The sequence below is a fragment of the Cervus canadensis genome, chromosome 5 (assembly GCF_019320065.1).
Source record: "Cervus canadensis isolate Bull #8, Minnesota chromosome 5, ASM1932006v1, whole genome shotgun sequence".
In the NCBI taxonomy this organism is placed as follows: Eukaryota; Metazoa; Chordata; class Mammalia; order Artiodactyla; family Cervidae; genus Cervus; species Cervus canadensis.
In genome coordinates this window covers 284,565-304,497 of record NC_057390.1, presented here as the reverse complement: position 1 = coordinate 304,497, position 19,933 = coordinate 284,565, and the positions used below count along the sequence as shown (strand labels likewise).

The 19,933-nt window shown below is 38.3% G+C and overlaps 1 protein-coding gene across 4 annotated transcripts in view; it reads left to right on the top strand.

Moving 5' to 3' along the window:
* Positions 1-19,207, top strand: part of TMEM87B (transmembrane protein 87B) — a 48,966-nt gene extending 29,759 nt beyond the window's left edge. For all 4 annotated transcript variants that reach the window (XM_043467708.1, XM_043467707.1, XM_043467711.1 and 1 more), the window contains 8 exons: positions 1,096-1,204; positions 1,298-1,356; positions 2,574-2,677; positions 2,965-3,038; positions 9,770-9,843; positions 12,032-12,084; positions 14,477-14,507; positions 15,917-19,207. In XM_043467708.1, coding sequence (XP_043323643.1) covers positions 1,096-1,204; positions 1,298-1,356; positions 2,574-2,677; positions 2,965-3,038; positions 9,770-9,843; positions 12,032-12,084; positions 14,477-14,507; positions 15,917-15,976 — 564 coding nt within the window. In that variant the 3' untranslated portion in view covers positions 15,977-19,207. The remainder of the gene's footprint in view (positions 1-1,095; positions 1,205-1,297; positions 1,357-2,573; positions 2,678-2,964; positions 3,039-9,769; positions 9,844-12,031; positions 12,085-14,476; positions 14,508-15,916) is intronic.
* Positions 19,208-19,933: the final 726 nt, after the last annotated feature.

Here is a 19,933-nt window from a genome sequence, read left to right as displayed (position 1 = left end):
TGTATGTACCTATTGGCTAATCTGGACAAAATGTCAGACTGCACCAGACTGACTAAGCCTTCTTCCCCCAGGTCCCTGAGCTTTCACCCACCCACAGCCCTCTTTCACAGCCCTTCCTGATAACCTACAGGCCTCAAGGAAAGTCATAACCCTGAGCAACTGGCCCGTCAGGCCACCCCCTTCCCACACCTGCCACTCTCGAGTCCTATTTACACCTCCTTACAAAAGCAGAGGGCTTCCCTGGTGGCTTAGTGGTGAGGAACCCGCCTGCCAATGCCAGAGATGCAGGTTTGATCCCTGGGTCGGGAAGATCCCCTAGAAAAGGAAATGGCAACCCACTCCAGCATTCTTTCCTGGAAAACCCCATGGGCAGAGGAGCCTGGCCGGCTATAGTCCATGGGATCGCATAAGAGTCGGACACGACTTGGCGACTAAGCAACAACAACGGTAATAAAAGCAAAGCTCTTCCCTGCCTGACCTTTGGGACGCCCACAGATCTTACAGTCAGAATATTCTCCATATTGCAGTAATCTCTTGAATAAAGTCCTTACCTAAGTCCAGATTTGTTTTACTTTGATGTATTTCATTTTTTTAAAAATTTATAAAATGGAATTGATGATGACTTAACTTCTTAATTATGATCATTCAGAGGGCAGAATGAGAATAGACCAGAAACAAAAAAATAAGAAAGAAATGGAGACAGAAAGCCGCAAGCCAAGTGGCGTGCCCTGATGGCATCTGAGAAGTGCGTCTGGCCCAAGGGGGACCTAGCGTTTAGTCTGTGTCCTGCTCTGTCCTGTGTTTCGAGAACTTGGCGTTGAAGGAACACAGCACAGGTCTTGTCCCTTACATTCTTTTTCCTTGAAGTTTGTTTACTTAGTTCAGACAATGGTAAATTGTACAACAAAATCTGTAATAAAATTGCTATCATGATTATACATTAGTGGAAAAGACATTTTCTGTGTTTTTATTAGTTTTAAATTATAGGAACTCTGTGTAGCAGTAGTTTTGGAAATGTAGCAGAAGATTCTTATTTCGTTTTTTAATCTTAACTATGTATTTTTATTTACAATTTTTCCCTTAACTCTTTTTCACATTTTTATAAGTTTGGCACAAACTATGAAGACTCTCAGGCTAAGAAAGAACACAGTAAAATTTTCTTTATACAGGCACTTTACAAATACCCTGATCTTCGCCATACTGGGTAAGTTATCTGATTTTTCTTTTATAATAAATTATTTTAGTATTGTATATGTTCCTTCAGAGGTTGACTTTTTTTTTTTTTGGTGTGTTTTAGCATCTGTAGTGTTTATGGTGTGGACAACTAAGACATTTAGGTTTGCAAAATGTCAATCAGTAAGTATAATCTTCCTTTGTAAATAATTTTCATTTTTGACTGTACTGTTTTATTTTGTGTAAGTTTGAAGAGTTTAGTTTGTGTTTGTAGACCAAGATAAGTGTAGTAGAGATATTCCATTTACTTGGAATTATTTTGTGCAGGATTAGAAAAACATTTGTCTCCTTTAAACGAGTCTGAAACAAAGTTCCTCCTAAATCTCCATTTCCAATTACACCCTTTTCTCAGCTTCTTTTGTTGTATTCTGAAAAGGAATCCTCTCCCTGAATAGTCCAAGGTAGCAGGAAATTGTTTTCTTCCAGCACATAGTGTGATTGGGTTGCTTTGTATCTAAGTGAGATTCTAAATCTTAAGCTTGACGTATTTCTAGGATTTTATATATGTTTATAGTATACTCATCATGAACATTCAGGAGTATTCTCCTTGGATTCTCTAGTTAGAAGATATATTTCTTGGACTGAAAATATAAAAGTCCCTTTTGGGGATTTCTTGATTTGGAAATAGCCTCTAGTTCTATATTGGTTGTTGTTCAGTCGCCAAGTCTGACTCTGCGACCCCATGGACTGCAGCATGCCCGGCTTCCCTGTCCTTCACCATCTTTCAGAGTTTGCTCAAACTCATGCCCTTTGAGTTGATGCTGCCTTTCAACCATCTCATCTTCCGGCGCTCCCCTTCTCCTGCCCTCATTCTTTCCCAGCCTCAGGGTCTTTTCCAATGAGTCACCTCTTCCAATCAGGTGGCCAAAGTATTGGAGCTTCAGCTTCAGCATGAGTCCTTCCAATGAATATTCAGGGTTGATTTCCTTTAGGATTGACTGGTTTGATCTCCTTGCTAGTTCTATATAATTATAAAGAGCTCTGTGAAAACCCTGAACTTTTGCTGCCTTAAGGAAAATTTCATGAGAGAAGAAACTTCTTGTCTAGAAAATAAATTAATTGACCTTTGAAGCCCTTTTCAGCTCTAATTCTTTTCATGATGCTGTTTAATTTGTTAGGGTTTTATTCATTGGATTGATTATAAGGCTCAACTAAGCTTTAATATGGATTTTAAGATAGAATTTCTTAGTTTTTAGGTTTCTTGAAAAAACATCTGCTCATTTTTTTGGAAGACTTACTGGTTGGAAGGATTTCATTAGTACTTGTCATTATATACTATTTCAGTGGGAAATCTGTTTATAAAAAATTAACTTTTCCTGTTTGAATCATCCTTGTTATAGGATTGGATGGAACGCTGGGTTGATGATGCATTTTGGAGCTTCCTTTTCTCACTTATTCTTATTGTAATAATGTTTTTGTGGAGACCATCAGCAAATAATCAGAGGTACCTTACATAGTTGGGCAAGGATTTTGTTCATCTTCTGCTACAATGTTAGAAAAGCATTTATAGAAACAAGAGAAGTAGTCATTGCTGTTAAGAGGTATACAGTCAGGTGGGGAGACAAATATAACAAAAGGAAGACAGTGAAAGAAGAGAGATATAAGGGGGAAGAAAGGGGTCTCCCCGCAGGAAGAGGGAAGAGGGGTCCCTGGAATGACTGTTTCGGGTGTAAACTGAACATTGAACAGGTTTAAATACACTAGTAAAACTACTCCTTGTTTTTTATTTAGATATGCCTTCATGCCTTTAATAGATGATTCTGATGATGAAATTGAAGAATTCATGGTAACATCTGAAAATTTAAGTGAGTGATATGTTTTCTTACTAAATAACCACTGTATCTGTTGTAACAAAGAAATATTGTGTCTCTACCTGTGATGCAAGGTCAGCAACACTTTTTTTCCTGTAAAATATTTTTAAGACTGTATCTGAGGAAAGCTCTGTTACAGTAGACAGTCACAAGAAGAAGAGTCAGTGATGAAATTTTCCAGATTGTTAATGTAGTTGGAGCTTTTGTTTGCTCTTCATGTCTAAGTATTGAAGTCGGTACACTTGTTTTCCACAAGACTGATTTGGTATGTACTGTACTTAGCTCCCAAATAATATTGATCTTCTTAATGATGATTGCTAAATTTTTCACAGCAGAGATATTAAAATTCAGTGTGTTGGTTCTGGCTCCAATAATGATGAAATGAATTGTATTGGATAGTCTTCCTGCTGATAGCTAGAATAAACTCTGGACAGAATTTTTTTTAATTGTTTAAAGGCACTGGAGAGCAATGAAAGGCAGGCAGAAACTGGAGGAACTTTCTCTGTTGAAAGAAAAGAGCCGCAGTTAATAAGTTCCACATTTATAGAGCTTTTGTCCAGAGTGTGTGACCAGTCAATGAGACAGGCTAGAGCTCAAGCTGATAGGCGTAATCTCACTGATGCAAGGAGTTGGGGAGTAAAGCTTGAGGCTGTAATAATGCCTGGAAATTGAGAGAAGAAATCCAGAAAAGAGAGCCACAAAGGAAGAAATTCCATAGTCTTTAAAAAGTCTCTCTAATCTTGTCTGATGCCTGAAAGGAGCATTGAGACTCCAAAAGGCAAGGGGGAAAACAATAGCTGTTTGGCTAAGAAGCAGAACAGAAATTTCAGCACATGCCCACTGCAGTTTGAAATTCAAATATCAACAAGTTAAAGTGCTTGGGTAAACCCCTTGGGCTTTCCATTAAAACCCCAGAAGGGCTACTCCTTAGAAATAAAGACCACACAGTCTGGGACCACTGAAATTTACCCTAGGACTAGAGCTAAACTGAAATAAACCCCAATAAAATCTGAAAGCATGTCCCCCAAAGAGTAAAGTGATCCAGCCATAATCTGAATGCCTTCTGGGACAAAACACTTCTCAGAGATAAGGGAGTCCAGAATCTATAAGATACCATTCTCAATATCCCATATACAATGATAAATTACTAGACAGGGAATGAAACTGGAAACTGTGACCCATAGTTAAGGGAAAAATCAGCCAATAGTGATCTAGAAATGGCCCAGATGTTACAATTAACAAGAAAGACTTTAAAAATAATTGTTATAAATATGTTAAAGAATCTGTGGTGCTTTCAAACTGTGATGCTGGTGAAGACTATTGAGAGTCCCTTGGATAGTAAAGAGATCAATCCAGTCCATCCTAAAGGAGGATGAATATTCAACTCTGAATATTCATTGGCAGGACTGATGCTGAAGCTGAAGGTCCAGTACTTTGGCCAGCTGATGCAAAGAGCTGACTCATTGGAAAAGACCCTGATGCTGGAAAAGATTGAGGGCAAGAGGAGAAGGGGGTGACAGAAGATTAGATGGTTGGAAGGCATCACTGTTTCAATGGACGTGAGTTAGATAAAACTCTGGCAGATGGTGAAGGATAGGGAAGCATGGCGTGCTACAGTCTATGGGGTCACAAAGAGTCAGACACAACTTATCGACTGAACAACAACAACAAAGAATCTATAGGAATAGATTGGTGAAGGCAAGAGAAATTTCAGGAGAAAAGAAGAGGAACCAAATAAAAATACTAAGTATAGAATATTGGAAAGAAAGTGGAAGTGAAGTCACTCAGTTGTGACTTCAGGGTCACTCTTTGTGACCCTGTGGACTGTAGCCTACCAGGCTCCTCTGTCCATGGGATTCTCCAGGCAAGAATACTGGAGTGGGTTGCCATTTCCTTCTCCAGGGGATCTTCCCAACCCAGGGATTGAACCCGGGTCTCCCGCGTTGCAGGCAGACGCTTTACCCCCTGAGCCACCAGGGAAGCAGAATATCTGAAGTAAATTCGTGAAATAGGATTAACAGTAGACCAGTAAATTGGATACAACCAAGTAATAGTGAGCATTTGTAGACAAAGCAAAAGAAATTTTTCAAGCTGAAAACCAGAGACAAAAGGCTAGAAACAAAGTGAACTGACTCCTATGACCAGAAAGACAGTATTAAGCAGTCTAACAGGTACATAATTGAGCTCTAGAAGAGGAAGAGAGAATGAGGCATAAAGAATATTTGAAAAAATATTGGCCGGAAAATTTCCAAAATTGATCAAGAGACAAAAATGAAACTGACTGAAGGCAGAGCACTGAAGATAGTACGTGCGTGGAGGAGCATGAAAAGTCACTGTTTTTTTAAAAAGTCTTTTAAAAGTCAACTAGCTTTTTGTAGCAAAAATAATAACGTGAGATTTATAACATAGTAGACATGAAGTAAATGAAATCAATATTGTATTATAGTTCTTAATAAAGTAGTAAAGCAAATTGCAATTTGAATAGTAAAGCAAAATAGACTTAAGTAACCTATTTTGATAATTAAAATAAATGCAAGTGGACCAAATACTCAATAGGAAGAGATTGTCAGATTGTTAAAAGAATATATGAAACTCAGCTGTGTGATGTTACAAGAGACACCTCAAAAATGTCACAGAAAGGTTGAAAGTATGGAAAAAGATAAACCATGGAAACGCTAAGCACTGGAAAGCTAGTGTGGCTGTGTGGTGTCACTTCTTTATGATAGAACGATGAATTTATCGAGGAGACATGGTAGTCCTAAATGTATATATAGCCAATGACAGTTCTATCAAACTTTGGTTCATGAATTTTGAAGCTCTAAAGAAAGATACAAATAAGTTGATATTTTAACACTTCCTCTTCAGTGATTAATAAGACATGAAGACATATGTGTAACAATGTACAAGAACTGAATAAGGCCATTGACCTTATTGATTTGATTGATATTTATAGACCATTACATTTAGCAACTGAAGAATAAGTGTTCAAGTCTGCATTACATAAAATAACCCATGTGAGTGACTGTTAAAAATGTCTCCACATATTTCAGTGGTTGCAATCACAGAGTGTGTTTATGGTCACAATGATTAAGTTAGATGCATAACAGTATATCTACAAAATAATCAAATGTTTAGAAATTAAATAATACATTTCTAAGTAACTCATGGATATAAGGAATAATAAGTATTTCATAATAAATGATAATAAAAGCATAACATCACATTTTATAGGATGCAACTAAACCAATTTGTAGAAAATTAATAGCTCTAAGTGTCTATATTACCACGGAAAAAAAACAACATATAAAATCAGTGATGATATGTTACCATCTTGAGAAGCTAGTAAAACAGTGATAAATTAAACTGGAGTAGTTAGAAGGAAGGAAATAATAAAGTTAACTGTCTACATCAGTGAAATAGAAAACAGGGAAAGAGAGAAAATCAACAAAGCCAAATGTAGTTTCTTTTAGAAAAGATTAATAAAAATGGATTAGCCTCTAGGTAATCTAAACCAGAAATAGAGACCAACAATATAGCAAGACAAATGTCCAACATTGGAAAAATAGATAAGACATTATTACAGTAAGAAAGTAGGTAAGGGGATATTATGAAGAAATTGGGCATTTGGAAAAATGAACAAATTCCTTGAAAAATACACTTAAGAAACTACCCTAATCTAACCCTATGCCACTAAGTTGAAATAGCCATTTATCTCTTAAGGAAATTGGATTGAAGTTTAAAATCTTCCCATAAAGCACCAGACCCAAATGACTTAACTAACCTTCAGATACTTAAGGAAGAAACATTCTAATCTTACACAAATTCTTCAGAATATAGAGACAGTAAGAATACTTCCTAATGTATTTTATGAGGCCGGCACAACTCAAATGCCAAAATCTAATAAAGACAAAATACAGACCAATATCACTCATGAGTAGAGACATAATATTTCTTTAAAAACATGAGTAAATAAAATCTAGCACAGTATTGAAAGGTCACTATTGTCAAGTGGACTTTACTCCAGAGTTGCAAGGCTGTTTTAACATTTGGAAATCAATCAATGTAATTCATCTAAAGAAGTAAAATGGCATAATTATCTCAATAGGTACAGAAAGACGTATCACAGAGTTCAGTGATACCTATTCATTTTTTTTTTTTATATAAAAGCAACCCATTTAGCAAACAGATTACAGAACAGTATGAAAAAACTCTACACCTGAAATCATACTTAGTGGTGAAATGGTGAATTTTCTCCCAAGACTGGAGACCAGGTACAAAGATAACTGCTCATCACTTTGACTCAGCTTCAGAGCAGGAGGTCCCAGCTGGTGCAGAAAGGCAAAGCCCACAAACCAGCCCAAAAAATACAAAAGGCATAAAGTGTGGAAAGAAGGAAATCTGTTTGTATTGGTAGACAGCAAGGTTATGTATGTAGAAAATCCTAAGAAATCTATAGAAAAAGAAAAAACACGGTAGAACTAATAACTGAATAAAACAGAGTCATAAGATGTATGTCCAATACACAGAAATTAGTTGTTTTTTTTGCATACCAACTGGAAATAATTTTAAAATGAAATTTAAAATATGATTTACAATAGCTTCAAAAATAAAATATTTAAGAATAAATTTAATGGAAAAAATGTGCAAAACTGCACTGAAGAATACAAAACAACGCCAAGAGAAATTATAGAATGGGTAAGTGTAGAGCTTTAACATGCTTATGAATTGTAGCTCAATATTATTAACCCATCCCTTCCCCAATTGATATGTGTAATAGATTCAGTACAATCCCAATTGTAAGTCTAGCTAACTTTAAAAAAAATGGTTAAGCAGATTTAAAATATGTTTTTGTTGTCATGTCTAACTCTGCAACCCCATGGCCTGTAGCCTGCCAGGCTCCTCTATTCATGGGATTTCCCTGGCAAGAATGCTGGAGTAGGGTGCCATTTCCTTTTCCAGGGAATCTTCCCGACCCAAGGATTGAACCTGTGTCTCCTGCATTGGCAGGCGGATTCTTTACCACTGAGCCACCACAGAAGCCCTTTAAAATATATATGGAAATACAAAAGATCTGGAAGAGCCTAACCGTGCTTGTAGTTACAGCGTAGATCTTGAATCAGTATGCTAAGTGAAAGAAACAAATTATGAAGGGTTGTATGTTATATGATGCTATGTACGTGAAAAGTCCAGAATAGATCAATCCATGGAGATGGAAAATAGATTAGTGTCTGCTAGGGGCTGGTGGAAGGAGTGAATTGAGAGTGACTGCTAATGGGTATGGGAGATGGTGAGGTAAAGCTTCTGAAATTAACAGTGGTGATGATTGCATAATTCTGTAACTGTCCTGAAATCCACAGATGTGTATCCTTCAAAATGGTACATTTTATGGTGTGGGAATTACATCTAAATAAAATGAAATTAATGGACTTACTCTGATTTCAAGACAAAATTTCAAGTTATACTAAAGACAGTGTGGTATTGGCAGAAGGATAGAGATGTATTAGAGTATCGAAATGAAGTCCAAGAAATAAATTAAAAATTAGGAAATTAAATTTCAGAAAATTTAAAAGAAGAGTCCAGAAATAAATCAGCACATATTGTTCAGTGGATTTTGTTGTTGCTTCAGATTGTTTTACCAATGCAATAACACTTTGAAGAATGTACTTTTCAGTCAGTTCAGTCGTGTCCAATTCTTTGTGACCCCATGGACTACAGCAGCACGCTAGGCCTCCCTGTCCTCAACCAACTCCCGGAGTTTACTCAAACTCTGTCCGTTGAGTTGGTGATGCCATCCAACCATCTCATCTTCTGTCATCCCGTTCTCCTCCTGCCCTCAATCTTTCCCAGCATCAGGGTCTTTTCCAGTGAGTCAGCTCTTTGCATCAGGTGGCCAAAGTATGGGAGTTTCAGCTTCACCATCAGTCCTTCCAATGAACACCCAGGACTGATCTTTAGGATGGACTGGTTGGATCTCCTTGCAGTCCAAGGGACTCTCAAGAGTCTTCTCCAACACCACAGTTCAAAAGCATCAATCCTTCAGTGCTCAGCTTTCTTTATGGTCCAACTCTCACATCCATACTTGACTACTGGAAAAACCATAGCCTTGACTAGATGGACCTTTGTTGACAAAGTAATGTCTCTGCTTTTTTAATATGCTGTCTAGGTTGGTCATAACTTTTCTTCCAAGGAGCAAGCGTCTTTTAATTTCATGGCTGCAGTGATTTTGGAGCCCCCAAAAATAAAGTCTCACTGTTTGTTCTGTTTCCCCATCTGTCTGCCGTGAAGTGATGGGACCAGATGCCATGATCTTAGTTTTCTGAATGTTGAGCTTTAAGCCAACTTTTTCACTCTCCTCTTTCACTTTCATCAAGAGGCTTTTTAGTTCCTCTTCACTCTCTGCCATAAGGGTGGTGTCATCTGCATATCTGAGGTTACTGATATTTCTCCCGGCAATCTTGATTCCAGCTTGTGCTTCCTCCAGTTGAGCATTTCTCACGATGTACTCTGCATATAAGTTAAATAAGCAGGGTGACAATATACAGCCTTGACATATTCCTTTCCTGATTTGGAACCAGTTTGTTGTCTTTTACTAGTGCCAAATTAATTCCAATATAATAGGTTTTTGAAATTAGAAGTCTCTTTATAGAGTTATTAAATGTGAGGCTACAAAGGAAAATGTTATAATTTTATAATTTTATGTATTTCTATAATGTTTCTCATTACAGCTGAAGGAATAAAATTAAGAGCCTCAAAAACAGTTTCCAATGGAACAGCTAAACCTGCTACTTCTGATAATTTTGTGAGTATAATATATATTTAATAGTCTTTAATACTTTAGAAATCTGTATGAATGTCGCGTTCATCGACCTTTCAGAGAACATTTTTTACTAGGTTTTTTTGTATGAAAGTAAATGTTACCAAGTAGTGGTACTAGTTAAGTCTGACAACTGCTGTAAACTTTTCTTTACATAATTTTATTTATTTGTTTTTGACTGTACTGGGTCTTGGTTGCTGCTCAGACTTTTCTCTAATTGCAGCGGTTGCAGTGTCCAGGCTTCTCTTGTTGCAGAGCATGAGCTCTAGGCACATGGGCTTCAGTAGTCTCTGGGCTCCGGGTCTCCAGAGCGCAGGCTTAATACTTGTGGTACATGGGCTTAGTTACCCCATGACATGTGGCATTTGCCTGGATCATGGATTAACCCTATGTCTCCTGCACTGGCCGGTGGATTCTTTACCTCTGTGCCACCAGGGAAGCCCCTTGCTTTTCATGTGTTGTCTTTGGACCAGAATTTCACGCATATACCAGACCTACTGAATCTAAATCTGCTTTTTAACAGGATTCCATTGATGAGTCACATGCATATTAAAGCTCGAGATGCTTTGTTATAGTAAAAGTTTGTGTTAATTTTTCAGCATTTTTAAGTGATCTTTGAAGCCATTTCAGATGATGTTTATCTGTTGGAGAAGGACTGTTAAACCACATAAGCTTGAATAAAATGGTAAAACGTAGGGTAAAATGAGTTTTAAAATGTTTAATGCATATTATTTATGCATAAAGTGGTAGTTATGAAAGTAATTAAACAAAATGGAAATGCCTATCATACAGTTTTATATTTGGCTTTCTTACCTCTGTTGTGGTTAATAAAGTGTAAAAATATAAGTTCTGACAGGATGGATGGTGTATGCAACAGTTTCATTTGTTGGATTTGGTAACTTCTCTTAATTTTTATTTTTGGTAATTAGTAATTCTTTAAAGTGTGTTCTTTGAATAGTTTTATGGTAATTTAACTAAACTTTAAAAGTACAGGAGTTTTGGGATTTCCCTGGCAATCCAGTGGTTGACTGTACCTCCACTGTAGGGGGCACAGGTTCTATCCCTGGTCAGGGAACTAAGATCCCACTTGCTGCATGGTCAAACAAGTGAAAATAAAGTACAACAGTTTTAGTTATCTGCTGTTAGAACTGTTAAACCTTCAGCTTGCTAAGAAATTTTCCTCTTATTTTAGGGATTTGTCTCAGTTTATTTTGAAGCTCAATTTTTGCACGTATAACAAGGGAAAATGCTTTCATTTCTCAAAATTATGTAGCCAGCCCTTGATCAGAAGTTTGGAACCTTGTCTTTTCTTGATCAACTTATTTCTCACTGAGATTCACTCAGAGAATTGGGTTCCTATTAGTACTGGCTCAGTTGCTTTTTCTTTTTCTCTAGGTAAGCAAAATATCTTTACTGCTAGAACCAGAGGATTCCATATAGCAAATTGGATTTATTTTACATTGTAAACCAAAATATTCAGTATACCTTTTATTTTTCTTACTCTCAGTAAAATGACTATGAGCATGTTTTCTGTAGGAAAAAAATGTAGGTACCCTAAGTGAAAGTGTCAGTTGCTCAGTCATGTCTGACTCTTTGCAACCCCATGGGCTGTAGCCCACTAGGCTCCTCTGTCCGTGGAATTCTCTAGGCAAGAATACTGGAGTGGGCAACCATTCCTTTCTCCAGGGGATCTTCCAGAGCCAGGGATTGAACCTGGGTCTCCTGCACTTCGGGCAGATTCTTTATAAAGTTAGAATACCATCATCTTTTACTTTTGAAAAATTATAAACTCATGATATAAAATGAGCACATTAGGCGTGATGAATGCTGGAAGCAAAACAATGAATACAAATCAGTATTCATGCTGTTTCTTATCTTATAAATCAACTCTTTATTTTTACTGTGATTTTTCAAGACAAAAAATAATACCTTTGCATCTAACTAAAACCAGAGAAGTACAAAAATCCAAAGTCCAAATGTTTGTTTGACTATTTAAGAAAATTCTGGCATAGTTTCTGTGTGGCATGAGTGAAGTTCTTAGGCTATGTAGAAACTAAAAGAATGTCGTGCATTTAAATGTAAATGCTTAAATTATATATATCTGTAATATTTCAGAATTCTGCTTCCAGGCGTTATTCAGCAAATGCTAATATGTAAATGTTTATTTCTACAGGGTGAAGATTTGAAGTGGGTGGAGGAAAATATTCCCTCTTCATTCACAGATGTGTAAATATCCTCTGTTAAAGTTTGAATCTAACATTTAGGCTGTCCTATAAAGGGATAATTTTCGTACTTTTTTATGTGTTTTTAAGCCTCTCTCCTCTGTATGTTTCTATAGGCCTCCATCACTAGTGATGGACAGATCAACTTCATGTTGAAATGCAAAGAAAACATTGCCCTGCCTTGGTCTGTCTGTCTCCTTCCCTTTTAGTGTACAACAACTCTTAATACTCCTGCCCATAACCAACTCCTTTTTTTTATATAAGTTTATCAGGATCAGAGTCATTTCGTTTTCATTTTTTTTGTTTTGTTTTGTTTTCATTTTATAATATGGAAAAGTTCAAACTTTTTTTTATTTAAACACATGTAACCATAATAACATGTAGAGTGGGAATGCTTTTGGAGGGGAAACATGAGCTTAGGAAAACCAGAGTGCAGAGGAAGCCTCTTTGGGTTCCTCTTTATCAGTGTCTATATCTGGCCGCGGTCCCCGGCCACGGACTACTGTCTGTATCTAACTGCAGTCCTCAGGCCATGGACTGGTGTTGGTCTGTGGCCTGTTAGCCACATGGCAGGAGGTGAGTGACGGGCAACTATGAGAAGCTTTATCTATATTTACAGCTGCTCCCCATCACTCACATTGCCTTCTGAGCTCTGCCTCCTATCAGATCAGTGGCGGCATAATAAATATAATATGCTTGAATCATCCCAAAACCATCCCCACCCCACCTAGTCCCCACCCCGGTCCATGGAAAAATTGTCTTCCCCAAAACCGGTCCCTGGGATTGGGGACCGCTGCTATGTGACACATGAATTCCAGGTAGCTGTTTCCACAGCAGACAACAGGATGGCCAGAGAGGATGTCTCCACATACTGTTTGTTCCTTTCCCTGCCCCCATTTACTTCCTATTTAGACTATTCTGTCTAATAAGAAGTTTAGCTCAGTGCTACCCAAAGTGCATGTGCTGTTTACATATGAAGTTAAGAAACTGGACTTCACGTCCAGGTGTATGTGAAGTCCTTTTATATGCTTCTGTAGGAGTGGAACAAAAGTTTTGCAAGTTATAGGACAATTTAAACAGATCATGAATAACCCATATGACCTAATGTGTTACCTGACAGTCACATAATGTATGTTATGACTTTTCTGTATCTCTGATAGATGAGAAAGGCCAGCTTAGCATAGTTCACCTTCCGTTTCAGTGCACTGGTCCCGTCTTAGTAAGTTCTAGGTGGTCATTTCCCTCACAGCAGGAACCGTTCTGGAGACTGCTAGTGTTTCTCTGAAGGAGGTGCCGAGCGCCCGGCGGGCTCTCTCCTTGGCGTCCAGGCTTCTGGTTCACATTTCCCTGAGGTAGTCGTCTCCTCGGGGTTTTCCTCAACGGCACTATTCTGAGCCGTCTCAGCGGCTCCTCCCGCACGTCTCCGAGGCCCCCACTTCGCCTTCCGTCTCCAGCACGAGATGCACTGCCAATAGCGCCTTTTGGGTTGTGCATTGATGAGACTTTCATGTTGAGACCTTTGGGTGCTCCCTCTCGCTGCTCCAGCGCACACCGAGGCCTGCATTTGTCTTTCCTTTTTATCTGTAGTGTTCTCTTTCTGAACAGTTACGTTGTGTAGTTCTTTCTGTTTCCAGTGCCCTTCACAGATTTGTGTCCAGTCAAGAATACCAATGACATAGGAATTAACTACTTGATTCTACAAGTACCACCTTTTGTAAATGTTCACTCATCCATCTTTTTAAAAATATGTGTGATTTTAATTATAATGGTGTCTGTTTAACGTGCACATGATGATGTGACATACAGGTTCATAGTGAGAGGATGATTCACTCAAGCCTGTTGACCACTCTTTCATTCTCAAAAAAGGACATGACATGTGGGTTTTCAGATTAGATAGCACATCACTAATCAAGACATTTGTCCAGCTATTCAAAGGTAAAAATTACAGGGGCTTAAAAATAAAAATATAATTGGTTGCCCAAGTGTATAGCTCAATACATTTTTAATATAAGCACACTCGTAACCAGCACCCAGATACCAGATCAAAAGCAGGAACATCACTAGCACCCTAAAAACTCTCTTGTTTTCCTCCCAAATCATGACCCCACTCTCCCAAAGCTAGTGCCCTGCTGGTGTCTGTAACTGTAGATTACTAGTGTTGGTTTTCACAACTTGATCCCTCAGAACTTCATACCTCCTGTTGGAGCGCTCTGCAGTATTCCAGCCCACTGATTTGGAGCATGTTAAGTGTGTCTGCTGGTGACACCAGTAGTCATTTCTGTCAACTGTGTCTCCCAGGAATGGGAATTGGTGGATCGTGGGATATGCTTATATTCAGCTTCTGTAGATTCACTGGCCTTTCAATAACTTGGTCGACTTTTTTTCTTTTATTTCAGAGCTCTTCCAGTGTTGGTGGATTCAGATGAGGTAAAATATTTTTGCTTGTGTCTTGGAGCTATTATTTTCACAAAGTAGAAATGAATCTCAGAAAGAAATTCTGAAAGTTACTTTTTTATATGATTACAAATTAAGCAGACCGAAAGACTCTGCACTGAGTTATGGGTGAGGTTTTGGGGAACTAGATCCTCATTTAAAACAGGAGCAAGATACTAACATGTAATAATAATATTAATATATAATAAATGCTTACTGGTATAAGAGGAGGGAAGAATTCTACTAAGTTTTGAGTCTGATTTTTTAACATCTTAAGATACAAGAGTTTAGAAGACTTCAAGATGGCAGTTTGTCCAAATTAATCCCTTATACTTATAGATATTTTCCTGCAGTAAATAGAGTTTCTAGCTGATGTACATTTACAAAGTAGGAAATGTGAACAGACGATGGGGGTTTAGGAAGGTTTTTTGAGGGGGGGAGTTAGTTATGGGTCACCTGGATACTTCAGTACTCTCACATACAGCAAATTCCCACTGGCTATTTTACATATGTTAGTGTATATGTTTCCTTACTCTCTCCGTATACCCCCACCTTCTCCTCCTCCCACCCCGCGCACCCCTGTGTCCATAAGTCTATTCTCTGGCTGGGGATTTGACCATAGTAGGATGGGAACTTCTAAGAAGGCTGCTGTGTACATAAACCTTGCTACAAAACCATTGCACTCGACCTATTTGCAGAATCAAGTAGCAGTAAAGATGCAGACATAGAGAGCAGACTTGAGGACACAGTGGGCAAAGGAGAGGGTGGGATGAATTGAGGGAGCAGCATTGAAACATATATTACCATATGTAAGATAGACAGCCAGTGGGAATTTGCTGTATAGCACAAGGAGTTCACCTTGGTGCTCTGTTGACAACCTGGAGTGGGGGATGGAGCGGGGGTGGGGGGCAGTTGGGGGGGGTGGTCAAGAGGGAGGGCACATATGTATCCCTGTGCTTGATTCATGTTGATGTATGGCAGAAACCAACACAACATTGTAAAGCAACTCTCTTCCAATAAAAAAAAACAGTCAATAATTATGCCCCCCCCCCAAAAAAAAGACCTTTGGACTCCAGGATTTATAACTACAGACATATATACCATGGAATTACTCTTAAAGGGGCATTTGTGGTATTCATTTGATAAATGATTGATTTCTAATTTCAAAAATACATAAACTGGTAAAGTCAGACAAATACCTGGATGATTATACTCCATAAGTAGAAGTCTGGATTATATGGTTTTTATTTTTTGTATCTAATATGTCTATGTATATTGTGGCATGGAAGGCACAAAATTGTGACTACTTTATAGTGACTCTGTAGAGAATTGTGTTAGGTCTTGGAAGAAGCATCAACATTTTGATGAATATCTCCCCCCCCCCCCCCACTTTTTTTTTAAAGGAAATTATGACCAGATCTGAAATGGCAGAAAAAATGTTCTCTTCCGAAAAAATAATGTGATGGAACCCATATAAATGAAACCTATGTAATGATGAAGGATTTCCTCAAGACTAAAAGAGAGCTTTGTTTTGATATAGTGCAACAAGTTTTTATTGCATCATCTTGGAAATCTATGTATGAAAATTAAGAATTCAGATGGTAGAAGGGTTCTGTAACCCTTTTTAAACTGACCCTTGAGTGCCAGTTTCATGTCCATTAAATTGCCTACTTGGCAATGATCTGAGAGAAGTATTGTAATAAAGATAGATTCCCAACTACCCTTAGCTGATGGGTGGCAGACATGTGGATTAGGGCATGTGGGTTCTCTTTTTTTTTTCCCTGAAAAATATGACAATTTAAAATAACTTACATTACATCAATGTTCCTATTGTTCTGCTGAGCTTCAAAACAGTGATATGATTCTTCTGAGATGTGGTTAAAGCAGTGTCTCCATCTATTGGGTTTATAGTTATAAGTTACAATAATAATTCTCTTTGACTTTCATGCTGAAGTGATTTGGTAATATTGAGTTGGCCAAAAAGTTCATTTGTTCCATGAGACGTTACAGGAAAACCTGAACGAACTCTTTTGCCAACCCAGTAAGTGAAACTCGATTAATGTTGGAACATAAGGATGTATATATGGGTAGTCTTGCTCTGGGTGTGATGTGTGTGTGTGCACAGGTCTGTGCAAAGGCCTTGGGTGCAGCTCACACCATGCACATCAAATCGTTGATCTCTGAGCTCAGGGGAACACAGTTCACGGAGAGAGAGTTCCCTTCTGAAAATCTGCTCCGCCTGTCCCCCTCCCTTAGGCCAGGTGTGAACGTACTGCTGCTGAATCTGCAATGGGACAGGTGGGGTCACCTGGCCACGTGGTTCCACTGGAGCACTTCCTCCCAAGCAAGCTGGGAGGCTCATTACCAGTGAGCCTTGAGGAAACTAGAACCTTCTATATCATCCTAGCATGTTTGGTTTTGTAATAATACATGTATTTAACTGTATAGTAAGTATATCACTATTAATCTTGTAATTAATTTTTTAACCTTAAATGACCTTTTATACATTATTTTATTATATATGTAATGTGTGATTTGAAAGTTTAGAAAAAAAAATTTTTTAATGCAGAGCATGCTTAACTTGAAAAGCCATTGGAAACAGTGTGACGGAAATGGTAGCTGTTTTGCTGCTTTCCTGACCAAAGATACAGGGCTAGTGGATATTTAGAATAGGAATTAAAGTTAGAATCTTCTGTGTCTTTCTTTGAAGGAGTTCTAACCTTGTGGAGTTGAGGATGACTTCCGAGTTTTTGATGAAGAAGCATCAAAGTCTTAACCAGTACAAACACTTGAATTATAACCTTCCTTTTTTTTTCTTTCCCATAGTGAAGCCACAAAACAAAATGGTTTTTTTCAAAAGCCTAACTTTTGAATTGGTTTCTCATTTACTCATTTCATAGGGGTTAGTTTAAAAAAAAAAAAAGATTTCTAGTAGTAATGCCTCTTGACAGGTACTTTCAGCTGTATTTTCAATGGTGAATATTGGACCCTGTTGTAGTGAGAAAGGCGTGGCTTTCATCATGCTTTTGCTTTGGGATATCCTTCCCAAGAAAAGAATGTCTAACAATGTAGGTTCCCTTCCTTATTTCTGTTTCTGCCACGATAATGGACTCCACCTGAGGTGCTTCCCAGCGTTTATGTCCATTTGAGCGCGGTGTATATTTTGCCCTCAGCCCAGTTGTTTCCGAGCTGGAGGTTGCCATTTCCGTCTTGTTCCTGACATTTGTATCTGATACCACTCCCCAGATTTTGAAGCAGATTGATCCCCAACTCACATGGCTCCAGCTGGATTCTGAAATGCAGAGCCCTGGGCTCCCAGCCCCAGAGGTGGTGGGGTGTGAGTAGGGAGTCAGGGGGAAGTGTGCCGGGATGGGGTAAACACCTCCGACGTAACCTGGACGGTGCTGATGAAAACATTTCTCTCTGCATCTGGCAAGACAAGCAATGCTGTGCCTGTGTGGCTCAGCTGCGCTCCAGCATGTGGACTTCCCTCATCATCTCAGAAAGCAGTCTTTTCTCCTGATAGCCTCCTCAGAAGTGTTTTCCAAAGGATGTACACTGTGTCTGTCACCCTCAGTGGTCAGTGTGTTGTCTGCTGATGACTCACAGCCTGAAGCAGGTATCAGAGGGCCTTCTTGGCCCCCTCACGTGGCCAGGAGGGGGCGCCCCAGAACTGTAGCCTTAGATCTTGTGAAGGACCCCCGGGGAGAAGTCACACTCAGGAACACGGTTACAGCTCATCTCCATTGCTTCTGCTCAAAGATTCCAGAAACTGGTGGCCAGGGTCTTTGAGGCTGCCACACCAATTTATTCTTAGGATGCCATCAGGGTGGGTCTCCCTGTGATTGCAGGGATCTGAGGGTAAGAGTCCAGTTCTTTGTGTTTCTAGGCAAAATGCCTAAGTGTTCTTACTGTGCCATTTGTGTTAGATTTCTGTGATGTATGAAGTTGGCTTAAAAGGGAATTTTCATGTTTTAAGTTAGAGGAATATTAGTATCTGCTTTCAAGGAAAGTTCATTTCAAAAATAAGGAAAAATAGATGAATGTGTGAATTTTTTGAGCCCAAGAGATAAGATGTTCCTACACTTTCCTGTGAAGAAAATATTTAAAATCTTTCACATATCCTATAGACAGTACTAGACTTCCCCACTCTAACACAGTATATTTGCACTACTATAATGTGAAGACTGAAGATATAAAAGATGTACATGTGATTGGTTTTTATATCTTTTTTAAAAAGGGGTTTGAGTCTGCTGCACTAGACTATACATAACTGGTTTATGAGACATGTTATACTAGCTTTATAAGCCCCTAGTGTTGGAACTTGTGTCTTGGTATGATCAACAACGTGTGATAAGCAATGCAAAACACCACGCCTTATAAGAAAGAAGTTTAATGTATTGGTCAAAGTACTAAAGAATGTATTTAAGTGACAAAAGGAGATTTAAAGACATGTATATTATAACATAGGAGCTCAAGAAGAAACTTCTTTAGAACTAGGAAAGCATGTTATTTGGGAAGAAAATTTAGGGGCTAAAGTTGTATATTTTTTATTTAAGAAATTAAATTATTGTATAATTTGGAAGACGTTGCTTTGAATGTAGCACAAAACTATTTCAAAGATTTTTATTTGAAAAAAACGGATGTATTTTTGTGCCTTAATATTTGTTCTGACAATAAAATGCTTTCTGAGATTTTGGATGATTGATTCTTGGTAATATCTATAAGTACTAAAATTATTAAAATCTACAGGAAATGTAGACTCTGATAGATAGTAGGACATAAACTTCTCAAAAGAGGAGGAACAACTAACTAACAAACATGGACAAGTGTTCAACCTCAGTAGTGACAAAGGTGAAATGAAAGGAGAAATTTTTAAAAACTCAAATCGATATCTTTATACTATTAAGAATTTGTAACAATTGTTTTGCTTTCAGTGTTTAAGGAAATGAGCACATCAATAGTTCCAGGCTCCTCTGTTCATGGGATTTCCCAGGCAAGAATACTGGAGTGGGTAGCTATTCCCTTCTCCAAAAGATCTCCCTGACCCAGGGATCAAACCCGTGTCTCCTGTCTCCTGCATTGCAGGCTGATTCATTACATTCTGAGCCACCAGGGAAGCCTGGCTTCTGCATAAAAATGTTTAGCATTATTTAAAGGAGAAGAAAAAATAAGCAAACTAAACATCACAATAGAATGGTTAAGGAATTATAGTTAACCAGCTACTCTGCAACCATTACATTATGAAGACTATATAATAACATAGAAATGTACTTACAAGAGATGTGGCACTTCCCTTATGGCAGTGGTTAAGAATCTGCCTGCCAATGCAAGGGACATGAGTTTGATCCCTGGTCCAGGAAGATCCTACATGCCATGGAGCAACTAAGCCCACGCTCCACAACTACTGAGCCCGTGAG